At 40.7% G+C, this 17,770-nt stretch overlaps 2 protein-coding genes across 2 annotated transcripts in view; one reads left to right on the top strand and one right to left on the bottom strand.

Moving 5' to 3' along the window:
• Window positions 1–3,913, top strand: part of gsg1l2b (gsg1-like 2b) — a 30,334-nt gene extending 26,421 nt beyond the window's left edge. Inside the window, exon 5 of the mRNA XM_003438498.5 lies at window positions 304–3,913. Coding sequence (XP_003438546.1) covers window positions 304–604 — 301 coding nt within the window. The 3' untranslated portion in view covers window positions 605–3,913. The remainder of the gene's footprint in view (window positions 1–303) is intronic.
• Window positions 3,024–16,993, bottom strand: hs3st3l (heparan sulfate (glucosamine) 3-O-sulfotransferase 3-like). The gene is made up of 3 exons (XM_003438499.5): window positions 16,192–16,993; window positions 5,014–5,243; window positions 3,024–4,576 (listed from the first exon to the last, which is right to left on the bottom strand). Exons 1-3 carry the CDS (start codon window positions 16,689–16,691, stop codon window positions 4,188–4,190), a joined length of 1,119 nt encoding a protein of 372 aa, XP_003438547.1. The 5' UTR covers window positions 16,692–16,993; the 3' UTR covers window positions 3,024–4,187.
• Window positions 16,994–17,770: the final 777 nt, after the last annotated feature.

Below are 17,770 nucleotides of genomic sequence, written 5' to 3'. Positions count from 1 at the left end.
ATACATGTTTTCACATGAGGATGCATTTTTCATGTCTAGTCTGTTATCAGTATTTAAAGTAAAATAGTTGTGAGAACTGGTATGACGTGTGGTATGGAGATGATGTCGCTAACAAAAACACATGAGGTGGAAGTTTAGGTGCCAGACTTGAAGAATGTCACATTTTTATTGGGAGTGGCCACGATTTAAATGTTAGTATATCAGAGGAATAGCTCAGGTTGTGTAAAGGATTGAAAACTGAACAAAGGGTGTTGAATATGGAGCAAATGAAGGAGTTCATGTTGTTTTCATTTCTTTCCTTAGTTTGGCGTGGAGCTCCTTCACGGCCTGCATGGCATCCTCAGTCACCACCATCAACCGCTACACCAAAACCATCCTGGAGTTCAAGCACAAGCGCAGGAACATTGAGAAGAACCTGAAGATCAAGCAGAAGCTGTTGGAGCTGGACTCTCCGGAGCAGGTGTGGGATATGTACATCAGCTCTGTGCCGAGCACTGCTGAGGAACTGCTCGACCTGTCGTCAGATGGACGCAAGCTGTCCAACACCTCCATCTTCCTAGACCTCAATGACCTGCCAGATCCACAGGGAGAGGAGTACTGCTAGACGAGCAGCGTGGAGCATTTTGGAACATGATTCTGTCACTGTCATGTCCAGTGTCTTACAAGGATGTAAATACTTTAAGGATAATGAGATCATGATTGAGACCTCTGGGGATTTTAAGTGATTAGCCAAAATCTTCAACATTTAGCATTCGTAAATCAGAACACCAATTTGGAAGCATATTTCGGATCACTTGATAAACAAAAGTCTGACATTTGCTTTAATTTGAGCTCTGTTTGGTCTTCACCATACCTGAGAACTACAACAGGATGTTTAATTTGCAAATGGTTCACTGTGTTCAACAGCTACTGGCGGTTGATGACAGCAATGAACCCAAAACCATAAAACCACAGCAGGATGTTACATATTTTCAGTGCAATATCTTCATAGTTAAGGCAGAAGATTTAAAGATTTTTGTTTTTTTCACACATCCTTAAAAAATCCAGTTTTAGGTTTTTATTCATGCGTTGTTAACAAGGTCACAACGACAAGTATTGTTACTAGCAGGAAGACTATTTAAGTAAAAAAAACAAACTTGCATTTTCAGATCATCACATCATCTTTTGTTAGCAAACAGTTTAGCCCTTCACAAAAAGCAGGGAAGCAATTTACTAGACACTTATTCTGTATATTTGTGTAGTGATAAAACAACAAAAAATCTGAAAAAGAAGCTTTTCAACATTTAAATTATGGTCAAACCTGATCTGCTGTGGCACAGCATATCAACAAATATAGTGTCAATATACCGTAAATATACCATTGAAGCTAATTATACTACTGTAAATTTCAAAATGAAGGTTTGCCGTCTCCTCAGCAATGATCTCATTGATCACAGTGGTTGTTTATTACCTCAGATCTCATGAAATATACATGGAAATTTGATTTGGAATCTCATCCTGGTTGTGATAAAATTCAGAACATGATACATAAAAGCCTCTACAGGGACCAGTTGGTTCAGGCCAACTGTTTAAAGCTAATCAAGCCCCCTATAGCCTACATAGCTGTCCTATTAAAACTGGGTTATAGCCTTATCCACATTTCTGAGACCAAAACATATACAAAACATAACTAGGATACTTCTGCCTACACCGATGCTCAAGTAGTGCATGTAGCTCCTTCCACTCTTCAATCGTTCTTATTTTCCATTTAGAAGTCACCCCATGGTGGCCATTAGTATAAATGAGAACAGGTGAAGCTGAGGAACCTAACAAAAGCCAAGAGAAAAGCTCCATAGAAAGGACAGTGATCTGATTGCTTCTCCAACATCTACAATTAGCTCAGTGAGGAGTAAAGAGTATTGGGTTGCTGAATTTTGAAGTTTAACTATTGATGAAGGTGTACAAAGTTGCTAAAGCTGCGTGTGTCCATGACTCACTCAGCTGTAAATACACATTGCTGGACTGACCGTATCCATATATTGATACACTGCCTCACACCAAATCAAACATGTAAACCAAATGGGATTTAGTGGCGTCAAACACACTGCATTAGGTCTTTAGAACCGAGAAGTACGACCACGATCGATGGACTGTAGCAGCATTGCTCCGTCTAACACATGGAAACAAAAGATGATTCTAAGGTGTATAGCAAGAAGGTTCTGGGGGTGGAGGATGCCTGCAGGCCACGCTGAGTGCCTTTACTTCCAGCAGCATGCCTCCGCTCACGCAGCATGCTCTGTACTCATAACATATGAATAAGGGCAGTGCTGTTTCTCTGAAAAAGTAACTGCTTTAGAGGAAACATGTAGCTGTCTGTGCAAACTGCCAAAACCCATCAGCGAGAGAACCGCGCGTCTTTTCAAGCTTTCTGTGTTAATATTTACTTGATGATGGGGGTATTTTTCTTGTATTGACACACTGGGATTGTTGCTACTTACAGTCATTTAAGTGCATTTCAGAGTATATCTTTGTGTACCTTCTTTATTTGTTCAGTTTAAAGTGAAATGTAATGTAGATGACCTGACAGCTTATTCTTCTTGAGTTTAAATTATCTTTGACTTTCCTGGGTTGCAGTATACGCTGAAGCATGGATTGTTGTGTCTTTACAAGTATGTCATGACTTATTTACAGTGGCATTTTTGGTGTAGTGTTCATTAGTTGCTTTTTGTGGATAATTGTTTTAAGCTTAATATGTTAATATGAATAATACGTTCTTATGAAAAGATTTAATTTGAAGGCAATCAAGAAGCATATGTCATAATAAAGAAGTTGTTTTTATCATATTTTCTGCTGGGCTTTAACCCCACAGTTCCTTGCTTTCACCACAAGATGGCAGTGTTGCCTAACTTTGAAATTAGAAGAAATTGGTGAGCCAACACTGCCCCCATACACACGCACACAAAGATGTTTTTTAATCAACAGATTGAACTCAGTCACCCTTGTAGTCCAACTCAGTAACCACACTCGTGAGTGTTCAGACATTAAAGTATTGTTTCACTTTATTACAGATACCACCAGACTTTTTGAATCTTACCACCGAGGCAATCTGCAGCCCTTACATTTGCAAAGCAATTGCACTAATGCCATTCCATAGAAATTCAATCATTTGTCATTCGAGCTCAGTAAGAGCTTATAGCAACAGAAAACAATGAGCAAGAAGAGCTGTGGGAAAGAAATCTTTGCTGAAAAATAGGTGTGTTTTTTATGCTTTCATACCAGTGCAAATACATGCAAACTGAAAACTGACAACCCTGTAAGCAGAAGCGGAAAAACTTCATACATCAAACTCCACTGAAATGGCTCATCGATGGGTCGAACCTCCGTGCATTCATTTAACTTGTCATGTTTCTGTTGTCCTCCAGTGGTTCCCTTTACTTTGTTCAAGGTGCAGCACAGGAGGCTGGTTTTGCAGCGGGATACGAACTTAAATCCTTCACATAAATGTGCCAAGCAGCAAGCGATCCACACCGCTTCCCCTACATCCATTTATCCGCATTCATTATTCAAGAATACAAAACCACTCAGTCAAATCTGAGCTCATACAAAGATTCTCTTGCTCACCCTTCTGCTGCTCGCCGCATAAAAGATTCATCCCACTTTATTTCAGAAACAATGCTTGGAGGATGGTGCTCAACATGTAGGCACTGATTGCTCTTAAATTCTTAACCAGCAAGATTAGAAAACAAACAGGTCAAAAGAGAAAGTTATGGAAATTGAGGATGGTGAAAATGCGCCAGATCTTGAGTTCCTTGTACAGTCTACTGAGCACCGGGATTAAACTGCAGACACTAAAAGCTACAGTGTTTCACTGTTCTACAATTATACAGCCACAACTTACAGCAAGCACATTCTCATGACCACCTTTGCACATAAACGCCTTAGTTAACCACTTTGAGCAATCTGTCGTATAGAAAAAGACATGGCTGTCTTTCAAACATAAGGTGATTGATTGGTAGAGTTGAATGGATTGACACAGGGTTTTTATTATCAAGTCTCTGCAATGCTGCTTGGCTGGTCATAAGCAGATAACTGGCTCTCTCTTCTGCACTCTGAGTCGCTGCATCTGTCTCAATCAGATGGCATGTTAGCACAGGCGTCTATTCAAAGCAGTGCCAACAAAAAGCCTCAAGTTCCAGCCCGTCAAAGGGTCACTGCCATCCAAAGTCCTGTCCTGCCATCTGATAGAAGCGCTGGTTGTGAGGCTTGTAGAAATCCCTCAGTCTCTGAATCACCTCTGGGTTGATGGAGGCGTGCGTCCTCCCTTTTGTCTTGCCCAGGCAGTGCGGTTTACTACTTCCCTCCGGCTTCTTGAGGCAGGGGAAGCCTTTAGTTTTGTTGAAGTAGAAGTGCTTGTCTGTGACAATCCTCTGGAGGCCCAGAAAGTCCTGGACTTTGCCCAGTTCCCCGGCTGGGTCTGAGATGAGCCTTTCCCCGCTGACCAGATGGATCTGATTTCTGGGGAACCAGGCCAGCCAACGCTCCATGTGTTGGGCATACAGGCCGATCCACAGCGGGCTCCACAGAGAGTCGATCTGACCTAGAGACAAAGACACGGGAGGCAGAGAGAGCAATGCATGTGATTTATGTCATCTTTACTCCTAGATAAGGACGGTCAGATGACGAGGATTTTGCCCACTGTGTTCACTTTTTGACCCCACACCAATCATCTATATCACTAGAACCAAGATGAATGCTTATGTCTCGTAAACACCAAGTATGCCAAGCTCCTAGTAAGGAAACAGGAAACTTCTCATTGTCAAAATGTTGGATGTAAAACACTTTGGCAGGTGTAAACAAACACTAATTGTTACAGACTGTTAAATGGTGCAGCTTGTGGCAGCATTTGCAAATGCCTACAGATAATGGAGCTGTCTGGGAATAAACTAATTTCTGACTCATAAAGTTAGAGATGCTATGCATAGCTGACTATATACTGGGCAAACTGAAAAAACCCCATAATAGTTGTATCTGTACCTGTGGTTTGGTTCTTGAAGGCTAGACTCTCAAAGGCGGGGATGTTTGGGGTCTTGGAGATGATCTGTGTGTAGTCAGATATGGCTCGGGTCACAGGGTCACGGACGACCACGATCAGCTTCACATCTTTAGACATGGCATGGACTCGCGCTGGTGTTTCCACGGTAACAAAGTAACGAGGCGTCTTCTCCATAACAATCTGGCCATCCAGGGCTTTAGGCATTATACTTCTGCACAAGAAAGGAAGCAAATGAATTTACACAAGTCAAAAACATAAATCCTTGCAAAAGTCTTAGAGTTCTGTTCATATGAGGCTGGTATGATATGCGTGTATATGGAGGAATTACTCCACTGAAAAAATGATGGAAAGATGTTTTTCTTCATTATCCATCATGTGAGATTTTGTCTAGCATGTGACTATTTAAAGAGTAAAAATAAAGGTTTTAAATGACTAGTTCAGCATTTGAAATTATATCCTTGTGCCTTTTTGTTGTCTTTAATCTAATTATAATTGCTTAGTCTTTAGCATTAAGGCTGGCAACATGGGGTTAAAAACATGTATCTGCACATATGGATACATATAGGTATTTTCTTGAAAATCGGGTGCAGTAATCACAAAGGTCTCTACACATTCCCTCATATGACCCTATTAATCATTTTGACACACAACGCATCAGAGTGTCCAAGCAAGACTTCTTCTGTGAACCAGACAAAGGGGGCAGGTACGTAAAACAGATTTCCTTGAATGCATCTCACTCTGTTCACCTCCACCTCCGCAGCAGAAGCCCAGCAGATGGGACTCATTTAGAGATAAAAGACTCCAGAGGCCCCAAAGGACTGTCTGGGGATTCAGGGACATCTGCTAACACACCTGCCACACACCTGACTGGCTGACCAAACACAAGCAGCCACAGTGGAATGATCATAACCAGCTCTGAATCAGCATTTCAGCTGGTGTTACATTGTAAGCTAAAGAGCTGATGCATTCTAAATAGGTAGTTAAGGCAAACACAGGGTTTCAGCGGATTTAGGAAAATCTCATTTGTTTCCAAAAAAGACCCCAATGGACAAGGTGTCCTGTTATAATTTAATCTTTACATGAAATGTAAAGACAGCCCATCTATATTTGATGATACTGAATATTAGTAGACCCTAAATGGTCTCATTTAGCAGTAAGATGACTGTCAATCACTTTCCATGATAAAAACATCACAACAAATTTGGCGAAGAAAGGATTTAACCTTTTTATGTTTCTTTGTTTCCATTATCAATTATTCAGTTAGTGATTTTGGGCACCTTTAAGAAATAGAACAGATTTCTTATAGAATTAAGATGCAGGGATTGAACCACCAACCTAGACAGCCTGCTTTACCTCCTGAGCTACGACCACTCCAGTATTGCTCTTGGAGTATTACTGTGATTTTACTTCATAGATATACTAAACTTTCAAATAATGAGTATAAGTCAGGCCTGTGAGCCACGCTCAGGCTTTTAAATTCTCTGTTTCAGCTCCACCTCCTGTTTAAACCTTTATTTGCAAGTTGCAGCCAATCAGACAAAAGCTGTTTTAAAGCTAAAAAGGCTTGTTTCAGATAATGGATGAACTAAGAGACTGCACAAAGGGCCAGTATTCAGTAAATTAGGATTATTTTGAAATGCGAATGATGCAAAGCTACTCAAGAAGAATCCAAGAATAAAAATGTAAATAATAGAAATAGATTTATTAGAAATAATAAAAATAGATAAATAATAATAATAAATAAATAGAAATAAATAATGAATAAAGATGGGAAGTTGTTATGGCTAATCCTACTGTGTATCACCTTAAATTAGGATTCTGTATTCTCTAAACAAAACTTTTCTTGTAGCTTCAGTTGAGATTCAGAATGAATTATGTTCATAATTTGACTGCTACTAATATCCACAATGCTATTATGTGCTATATAATTTAGGTATATAAGATCACTGGCTGCTTTTAAATGCTTTGCTACAAACACCAGATTCATGTCATGTCATAAATGTCACTAACACTATAAACCTGTTTAGTGATGGTATTCAGAAAAACTGAAATGCTCCACAGAACTTTTGGAAACTGGTCGTAATTTTCTGTGAGCCTGCTTCTGACGTTTGTACCTATTAAAAAGGAGTTCTTTGTTCCCACTGTTGCCAAATCCTTAAGTAATATTCTAATTGATGCGGTGCTCTCTCTAATATTTTATTATTTTTATTTTACCATATAAAGCACCTCAAGATGACAATTGTAAAGTATTCTGACCGATTACTGCTGCCTTAAGTTGTTCACTTTTGCTAAATACAAGGTCTTTGGTTTATCACTGGTTCATCCCTCTGTCACAAAGGAAAAAAATCATAAGTAACAAGGTATCTTCGCTCTGTGTGTGTGTGTGTGTGTGTGTGTGTGTGTGTGTGTGTGTGTGTGTGTGGTGCAGCCTCCTATTTAAAGGCTGTATCAGAAAACAGAATCAATAAAAATGTTCTCATAAATGACACCTTAATAATAAGAAGAAGAATATTTTTTTTACAAAAAGAGGATAAAGACAGAGAGAAACACGGCTGATCAATTGATGTTCTACCTGTCAGCTCAGTCAGGCTTCAGTCGCACCTGCAACTTCCTATCAATACATCCACCTACTACCCACCACACGGCCCTACTTCTATGAGTTTCACAAACACACTCAGAGCGATTTCATTTGATCTGATCAGTGTGAGGCAGTGCTCACCACCACTTAGCCTGAAGACTTCCCTTTTAACTCCAATACCCTAGACAGGAGGAGCCGTACAGTCTGTTACATGGTCCCATAAACACACACACACACATTCTGCAAAACACAAACATACACTCATTATTCACTCATTAGTCAAGCATTTGCTGTCATGCTTCTGGTCTCCCTGTGGACCCATTTCTCACAGTCTAACACACACACACAGAAAAAGACACATTTAAAAAAAAACATCCTACACACACGCACACAAATGCTCTGAAGACATAAATGGTGAGTGTAGTGGATTTTTACCAGACCCTTTAAAAGATCTTGTTTGTGTGTGTGTGTGTGTGTGTGTGTGTGTGTGTGTGTGTGTGTGTGTGTGTGTGTGTGTGTGTGTGTGTGTGCGTGTGTGTGCCAGAGCATTTGCTAGAGTGTTTTAAATGAAAGGGGTGGGTGACTGATGAAGGAATGATGGGAGTGGATACAAACGCACCTCCATTAGCAATCTGTCTGTGAATAGCCTGAGAGCCAAGAGCCCCCATACCATTACCTAAGCACAAAGAGCTAATTACTGCTCCTAAGAGCACCATCAAAAGATAAGATGTATTCCAAATATGCTTCTGCTATGAGGTTAGCACAGACACACTAATTGATTGACAAAATAGCCATTAGTTTTTCTGATAACTAAATATGGCTTCATCCTACTTTTGGCATAGGGAACTTTGTGTTCTTGGAGATATGACTTCAGTTCCATTTCATACCTGAATAAAGGTATGGAACATTTTGTCAGAATCAGAAACAATGTCACTGGCTGAAGTAGTGCTGACTGGGCAGGATCAAAAAAGAGTAATTTTGCTAGGAAAAACTATATTGTGTGTTGTTTTATATTTACTTGTTATTGGTATGATACATAAATGAATAATCAGAAGGAAATGATGTGGTCACAATTGCTTCAAGACAGTAAGAACAGTAACAAACTAAATTAAATATTACAAGTATTTTTAAAAAGTCAGCTTTTTCTACATGTAGTTCTACATGACTGCTTATGACGAACATTATGTGAAGAAATATTATTCCCAACTTAAGTACCCTGAACTTCACTAAAGTGCATGACCAAAACCCAAAGTAGACCTAATAAATAGCCCCAGGATGTCACTAGCCTGTGATCCTGAGCCAGGATAAATAGGAATACTGCATCACAAACCCTCCCAAAGTAATGCCAACATTAATATGTTGTGATTGTATTATTTTGTACAGTAAGATGAAGTGGTATCTTTTTATGGTCTATGTCCCCACATCAGGGACAATTTTTAAATTAAACTGAACTTAAGAGGAGTGAAATACTCTGTGCTAAATTTTGGTCTCTCACAGTTTCCAAACTCAAAGTTGCTCACCAAATTCCCAAATTCTTAAATGTGTTTACTAATCAGACTGAGAATTCAGTATAGAAACTTCTGCTTTTGTCACAGTAGTGATTTCTATCAGACAGCATGGGTTCCAGCACGGGGGGGGGACTAGAGAGTATTAACCTCCTGTGTTCACTGGCAGGTGAATAGAACTGCCTGGAGACACCATGTGTTACAGAGGAAATGTCCCCCCCCCCCAACAAAGCTTAATAAATTGGCAGTTTTGAAGCTCCTGTTTTAGCTGCATCCTTTCACCGCTCATTTACTCCTGAGCGCGAGATCAAAAATCCAGGAAGATGAACACGTGGATTATCCAGCCGCTTACAATGAGCCCCTTTTCCTTTGAGGAATCACTCTTTTGTCTCCTGATTTCCAATATTTCTGCACACCTCCCTGGTGAATTACTGCAGGCCAGCCAAGGCCAATGGCTGCTGATCCTGTAGGGGCTTAGGGGTAACTGCGTGTAGGTGGGTGCGAATGGTGCTTAGCCAGTGACAGTAGGGATTACATGAACTGGGATGAATGTTATGATGGGGTGGGAAGTGAGGGGGTGCTGGTGTAAATGTAAAGGGATGGAGTACAACTGGTAATGCAGCGTTGGGCCTCAGCTGGGACCAAGAGAAGCAGGTGGAGACTAAAGGAGCCAGGACCCTCTAGAGGCTCATCAGTAGCATACTGTGTCATGTCGTGTGTGTGTCTGTGTGCGTGTTAATAAATGTGAAGCAATTGCATTCTTCATCAGGTATAGCAGGAAATATGCAGCAAAGAATCTGAGGATTTGAGGGTGTGCTGGATCAAAGAATGAAAACGTGGTCTGTTAATCTTTGATGTTTGATCCAAGGAGGAAACAATAGCCATTCAAAGAGCAGCAGCATATTGGCGGAATTCATTATACACACCTGGCTGCCTGCTTATGAGTCAAATATGAGATTTGGGTGTGTATTTTTGTGTTTGTACGTATGCATGACTGTGTTTTTGAGGGACCATTCATCCATTTCCTCTGTATGGGGGACCATTAAGTGGTCGGTCTATTGTGGATGTGCCCTGTCCACTTCCAGGAGACATCCATCATAGAGGGGCCCCAGACCACCCCCAGCCTTTGCTTTCCAAACCCCGGGGGAGTGCCCTAATGAGAGCCAGATCGCCCCACCCGTCTAGGCCTTATGGTGATTACCTCCTGTACAGTACGAGGAACAGAGAGATCACACCTGAACCCCAGTTACACAAAGCCACCAAAATCAAGTATTGCTTTAATTACTTCGTACTTTAGTGTGTTGTTTCATAACAACTTCTCAAAATTATACACACACATGTGCACACAAATGTGTGTGTGTGTGAAATATCACCAAAGAATATTAAGAAATCAGATCAGATTCATCTAAAAATTTGGGTTTCATGTTTACCTCTAACTCCTGCTGGACATCAAATGTTTTGGCAACTCTTTGTGTTATTTACATGATAATTATTTTCTACTACACATACACAAAACACAAAAGTAACACCATGTGTTGTGTCATTGCAAGACAAACTCAGCAGTGTATTGGTATGAATTTAAAAGCATCCCTTAACGAGTTCAGGATTAATTGCAAATGCACCGGTGCCATCAGAGCAGCTGATCCTGGATTGCAATTAAAAGTCCCAATAGATCTCAAACAGCATTAGAAAACCTTTCAGTCAGTGTAGTTTAAACAGCTTACTATGAAATCAAACCACTGATATCAGTGCTGGTGAAAAGAAACAAAAATTACCAGCTTGGAAAAAAAGCAACATTAATTTTTATTTATTTATTTATTTATTGAATAAATTTCAACAAATAGTTTTATATTTAAAAAAGTTTCAATGAAATTGGTCTTGTTTAAATACATAAAAATACATAAAAATTTAGCCTTTAAATATCTTAAAATGTTATTGGCATTTTTGATGCTAAGCATAAATTTCAGGTCGAGGTAGTGAAATATAAATAATCTGTGTGGCTCAGGAAGAATCTGACATTCACCTCTGAAGAATAAACTCAAAGTAAATATAAATAAAGCAGAACTTTAGGATTTCACGCTGCTCCGTAAACGTTTTTTTTGTGGGGGGGGGTTTTTTAAATCAATTTTCAGGAACTTGTAGGTTTATGCCAAGGTAAGTTGGTGTGTAATGAACAAGAAGCTGCCTCCACACCTGAAAAAAGATGCTTACACTGAAGTGCCAGAATCTGCAGCTCCTCTAGTGGTCACATGAGGCTGTCTCAGATAACAATTAGATAAACTCCTCCCATAAAATCAAATGTTAAAATGCCCAACTTTACAGTATGAAAAAGCTTTTTTCAACCACGCTACCAAAAAATAAATAAATAAATAAACAGCTCTCCACATTATAATCGCTGTAGTCTGGGTGATCTCTCCCTTACACTTTTAAACTGCAGCTGTCTGCTAGGCCTCACCTCTGCTAATTTGAATTATTGACTTTGACCTTCGTGTCTATTTGCACTGCACCTGACTGCTTATGAATGCTTAACAGATAACACTCTCTCAGCCAAATAAAGCCAGTTTTTACCCCAGTAATCGACCATTTCGGCAATCAAAACACTAATGATCTATCTTTTATATACAGTTAGCCAGGTAGTAGCCTCCATGACATCTGCCACTGGTTGTTGTAAAGCCCTGAGCTGCGTGCTTCTCACCATCGTAGTGTTTTGAAACTGGATATGGTCAGAAATGTGTTTGCTAAGCTCACAGAAATGGATATCTGAGGACCATTTTACAACAGATTGTTGCAGCAAAATTGGAGGTTTTTTTACCAATCAAAAAGCGTCACAGGTGCAGGTTTTACACGCTTATGTTGGCTTTACTTTTCAAATGTGGAAGCCACAGTCATCCTCTATACTATCTATGGCTATCCATGGGCCTCCAACCACAAAGCACACAGCTGCTTTTTATTAAAATAGTCACATTTTTTACTGCCAGTAAATCAGAATCAATAATATATTGATAAATCTCACTGTACCTCAGGAACGAAATACAACCAGCTCAGCTGTCTGGAGGACAGAACGTCTATAGCCAAACCCAAAGCTATACACACACACACACAAACACACAGACACACATGAGCCCAGCTCTGATAACAGTCCCCTGGGTTGAAGCAAAGGTCAGCAGAGATGTGTGAGGCTGCGGTAACACTGGCTTCACCCTTTAACCTCCAGCTCACCCAAGCCTTATCTCTTCCTCATCCACTTTACCCCCCACCCCCTCCTTTTTTTGCTCTCCATCCGCCAGTCATGCCATCTTTCAATAAGAAAGCATCATGAGGGAGAATGTGAATTGCTAGCTGAGCAATTTTAATGGATTCGTCCAGAGTTGCTTGGAGAGAAAAAAGCTGTGAGTAACATGACCCCTGTGTGCCTATGCGAGAGAGGGAGGGAGGGGGTGGTTATGCCAATGTAGGAGAAAGCTTCCTGCTAATTGTAACAGAAGCTGAGCTGACCAAAGCTAACTGCTCTAACGCTGGAGTCAACCCAAGGTCAGAGCGAGGAGATAGCGCTATCGATCCCAGGCAGCACAGTAAGGAGGAAACTTCCAGTCCATCTCAGGGCCCATCGCAGCGCTCTTCCAGATCCAATCTCTGCTTCAACGCCATTAGTGGATCTTTGTCAAGGACTCTGATCTCAATAGTCCTGGGGAAGCTAAATGTTATTTTACTCCCAAATGGAAGAGGGGGTGATTCTAAAGAAGATACACTATATCTCATCCTCTTTAATTTAAATTGAAAAAAACAAAACAAAAAGTATCTACACAAAAATGTCATGTTGACAAAGTAAGCACTGAAGCTGACCCTCCATTAACCATCTGTTAGAAAAAGTGCATTTTGCCTCATGGGATCGTTCTCATTTATTACAACATGAGTCTTATTTCCAAAAGTTGATTCTGAGTCTTATTTGTATTCTCTAAGCTATAGTTCATTTGCAAAACATTGTTAAGCTATAATTATTGATATTTTGGAATGTGGTGCAGAATATGAGCAGTCTGACAAACTGCTCCCAAAATGCTGATTCTGTTCATCTGCACGTGGCGTTTTCAGTGGGAGAAATGTTTCGTCACTCAATCAAGTGACTTCTTCAGTCTCAGCTGACTGCAGGTTTCCCCGACATTATAAACAGTACATTTGCATAATGACTGAAACTAGCACCACTGAAGGAACAATGGGCTGTTAGGTCAGTTTCTTGATCATTAATATGACCCCTGATCAACAACCACTGATCAAAGACCATTGATCAGTGGCCATGAATACCATTCATAGAGAGCTGTGTCTAGCTACAGGTTAGCCAGACTTTTTTAAAGGGAAAGTAAACTGTAAAACTATTATTCAGCCTTAATGTTATCACAACTAAGACAGATTTGTCTTGAAAATCCACATTTTTAAGTAGGCTATTTCTATTTATACTTGTTGCTAGCTTGTTTGTTTGCATTATACAAACTCCATCCTTGGTTCAAGTAATTAATGCAAAAAAAAAAATCATAAGTAAGCTAACCCCCCTCAAAAATATGCTAATTGAATATGCTAATTTCATTTTTGCATGTCATGTTCTGGCATTTACATCTCACACATAAATTATAGAAGGGAAGCAAAACGAAATCAACTAAATTTTGTAAAAAAAAAATAAAAATAAAATAGGAAGCCCTTTTTAAGGATATTTTGTAATGTATTTATTAATTTCCTTCAAACTTGCACAGAAACAAAAATAACTTTATTGTCAATTGTCAAGAAATATATAATAATAATAACTATTGTGTGACCAGTCGCTAAGGAAGCAATTTGTGGTCACTCCAGAAGTAAGTCTCATAACTTTAATAGTTTAATACTTCTATGCACCCATTTACTCAGTTTGTTTTTGAGCATTGTCTATAATAACTTTAAGTTCACTGACACATAAAACTGTATTAAAGACCAGTCAAATCTGAAAAAACTTTGGTCACTTTCCCCCAAAATAAAGTTTTTAAAGCTTTTGGCAATATTTACTTCTTTGTTAGATTTCATCCATCCATCCTTGTGGTTGTGGGGGGCTGGAGCCTATCCCAGCTACCATAGGACAAGAAGTAGGGTACACTCTATGTGTTAGGCTCCCAGCCAGGGCTAACACATTGAGACAGACAACCAGTTGCTTATGGGCCATTTAGACCAGTTAACCTAACCCGACTAATTGCATGTCTTTGTACTGTGGGAGGAAGCTGGAATACTTGGAGAGAACCCACATAAAACACGCAAACTCCACACAGAACAGTGGAGTCGAACTCAGGACCTTCTTGCTGTGAGGCAACAGCGCTAACTTCCACACCACCATGCTGCCCAGTGTTATGGCAGATATCAAATAAATGTAATTTTTTTGAGTGCTGTGTTTCTCTTATAATGCCGAAAAGTTTCCTCTACAGGTCAGCTTTGACCTTCATGATAGATTGGCTTTCGTTTTGTGAGAAATAGGTCAGCAGTGTGATTAAACTGTTTTCTTTGCAGTGATAGGAGTAATAGGAGTTCCCAGACTTCCACTAGAAAGTCTTTTGTTCACATGATTATTATCTATATATATATACTGCAATTCTTTTTTAAATCAACATTAAAAAATACAAATAAAAACAATAATAATTTAAGAATTTTTTTCAATAACCGAAAACAAAGGGGTCCGTGTCCTTTGTCCTTTGTGAACTGCTTGTTATGAAGTGGTGTGAACACATCATTAACTCTCAGTGTAAAGTGACCTAGAGTCAGAGGTCAATTGACAGAGCTGACAGTGATGTCAAGTGGCCCAACATGCAGCGAAGCCCATCTGGTCTGAGGGTAAGATGTGACAATCTGGTGTCACATACACATAACCTTGTGGCACACACACAGACACATACACAGTCTCACACAGCAGACATGTAGGCAGACAGATGAGGCCTCTGTGGCTTTCTCAGTACTTCCAGATTTGTGGAACTTTCTCATTATGTTTCTATCCCACAGTTTTTGACATGATGGTGGCTGTGGTGTGTTTTCCTGTCTTTGCATGTGATCACATCAATGTAAAAACACTCCCCAGGAAGCAGATATTACTTCTCTCACTTTATCTCTCTGAGTCATAGGTTAAATTGCTGCTGACGTATCAAACAGGCTAACAGATCCAGGCCAATGGGAGCCATTATTGAGCCCCTGTAATATACTGTAAGCTGGTTAACAGCATGCAACACTGTATCCAGATTTGGATACAGTTTTAATCTGTCATATTTGGAGCAGTTTGCGGGTCTGTGGGTGCACAGGCTTACAGTAGGCACAGTTAGGAAAGCAGAATGAAAATCAAAAATGTGTAATCCAGCATCTGTTGGGAACTTTTTTTCCCTCAAAGTCCCCTCTACCAGGTCTAAGTAACTTGAATTGGACCTAGAAGTGTGTGTGTGTGTGTGTGTGTGTGTGTGTGTGTGTGTGTGTGTGTGTGTGTGTGTTTCCAAGTTGTCATGAAACAGCCCAAGAACTGAGCCACATGACAACAGTAACATCTGGCTCTGGCTCCAGAGATGATTACTTTGCTGCTCTGTGAGAAGTCAGTCTGGGAGGCCTCTGCTCTCTTTCTCTGCAGCCCTACAAACAAACAGGCACGTATGCACGCACACAGCAAGTATGGCAGGCACACACGTGTACGCATGCACAGATTGGCATAGCCAGATGGCAAAGTCTCTTTGACTGTCACCTAAACCTCTTCGGAATAGCAGTAGATGTGTTTGGGTACGCAAACAGCAGAACGACATTCTTTTCTTCAAGATGAAGCTGGCAGTTGCTAATTGGCTCTCGAATGTAATACAAAAACCTAATACTGGAATCATTTGTGTCATTTAAATGACAAGAATCACTAATGACGGGTTTCATTAGGGCACTGTAGCATTTTGGTTTTCTCTTTTAAAAAATACAGCTTCCTGTAAGACACATCTTCTTAGGATAAACTTTGTAAAGGAAAAATAAAATAAAGAGCAACTCATGCAAAAACTAAAGTACGTTCAGCACTTCTGGTGAGCTGGATTCTGTGCGTAAAGTGCGCGTACCTGTACCAGTCCAATCCACGCGCGTAATGCCGGTCGAAGAAGTGCGGCTCAGACCCCAGGGCGCGGATGTCTGGATGGAGCCGCAGAAACTCCAGCAGTGCTCGGGTGCCTCCTTTTTTAACCCCTATGATCAGCGCCTGGGGTAACCTCCGAGTGGCTGTCCACTCTTTCCCGGAGCTGTTCGCCTCCAGCTCGGGATGCTCGCTGCCGAGTGCACCTTCTCCAGCTGCGGTGACACTCTCTTTGGCAAAACTGGTTCCGTTTCTCTCGTACGGCCATCCTGACCCCGACACGAGGAATTCGCTCGTGGGCGACTTTATTTCAGAGTTTTCTGTCAGTTCCGACTCGCAGCATCCAGTAAGAAAGTAGACCAATGAAAAGCAGAGGATGCTCAGCGAGGACGCGATGGTGAGCCGGTGGAAAAGCCGCCGCAGGTCGGTGTTCGGAGGGTGGTGGTGATGATGATGGTTGGAGTGGTGGTGGTGGTAAAAAGTTGCCATTCCTCACAGGCCCATGTGTGATAATGGGCCATTCTACCACAAGTTCAGCTCACATCCTAACGCCGTGAACATCCCGCGAACTCTTGGAGAGTCTCTGTCAGTCCGCTCCGCTGCTTTCCTGCGTGTTCACGTTGCGCGTTTGGAGCATATTGAGAACTCTTCGAACCATAAAGCCGCTCAAACTCAGTAAATCACTGGAACTAGTGTTTACGTGACATCCAGGATATGCGCCCACTTACTCACCCACCCAGGCAACTAGGGGAAAGAATAACGCTCTGATATCCGAGCCTCGCTGCAGCGGGTCTCTCTCTCTCTCTCTCTCTCTCTCTCTCTCTCCACTTCACTGGATTACACTGCGTCTCTCTACCACGGCTTATCCTGAGGGATTCGCGTCCACAGTTTTCTCTCTCTCTCTCTTTTCCCTCACATACCTTTGATTGAGGAGTTATGGCTTGGGGCTCTTTTAATTACAGTATTATTTATTTGGGGAAGACTTATAGAAGTTATTAAAGAAAAAGATCACCTCACATGTTCAATAATCATTATTATCAAAAGAGATGATTGATTTCTGGGACTTTATGCCACACATCAGCGCATCAAGTATTATTATCTCTCTCCATTGCATATGTGTATAGATAGAAAACTCTTCTGATGGATCCCCAAAGAAGTATTGGTGTCATTTGGATCTGGATTTACCGTACTTAGAGCTGAAACTCTGCACTGTAAAACCTATGGCATAATTGGCTTAAGGGTCAGACAGTTTTAGATGTAGTACAGCCGCCAATAGTTAGCTGACTGACCTCAAATGACAGTCTGTTAGCCCACAGTGAATCATTCAGAAATGCCTTGAAACCTTGTTTTCTGTGTAGGATGCAGTGATTCTGTTCTGATCCCTTATATGATAAACTCCCAAACTATTGACAAATGATATCGATACATGAATCGAAAAGCGTACTTATTTTGATCCAGGAAAAGGGTTTGCATGTTAAAAGTGAACGCTTTATCACTGGCATCACGAGTGTGTTGAGTTGCAGTCTCCTGTTAGGGAGCTCTGCAATGTTGGCTTTTATTATTGCAGA

Source organism: Oreochromis niloticus, linkage group LG8 (assembly GCF_001858045.2).
Source record: "Oreochromis niloticus isolate F11D_XX linkage group LG8, O_niloticus_UMD_NMBU, whole genome shotgun sequence".
Classification (NCBI taxonomy): domain Eukaryota; kingdom Metazoa; phylum Chordata; class Actinopteri; order Cichliformes; family Cichlidae; genus Oreochromis; species Oreochromis niloticus.
Note: the sequence above shows the minus strand (reverse complement) of the source record. Positions and strands in the feature narration are given on the sequence as shown.

Bases quoted from the DNA above. Each gene is read 5' to 3' on its own strand.
- hs3st3l (XM_003438499.5), bottom strand. From the start codon at position 16,691: ATGGCAACTTTTTACCACCACCACCACTCCAACCATCATCATCACCAC. The intron at 5,244-16,191 runs GTACGCGCACTT...TTTCTTGTGCAG, and splicing joins CGTGGATTGGACTGGTACAG to AAGTATAATGCCTAAAGCCC. The intron at 4,577-5,013 runs GTACAGATACAA...CTTTGTCTCTAG, and splicing joins CTTCAAGAACCAAACCACAG to GTCAGATCGACTCTCTGTGG.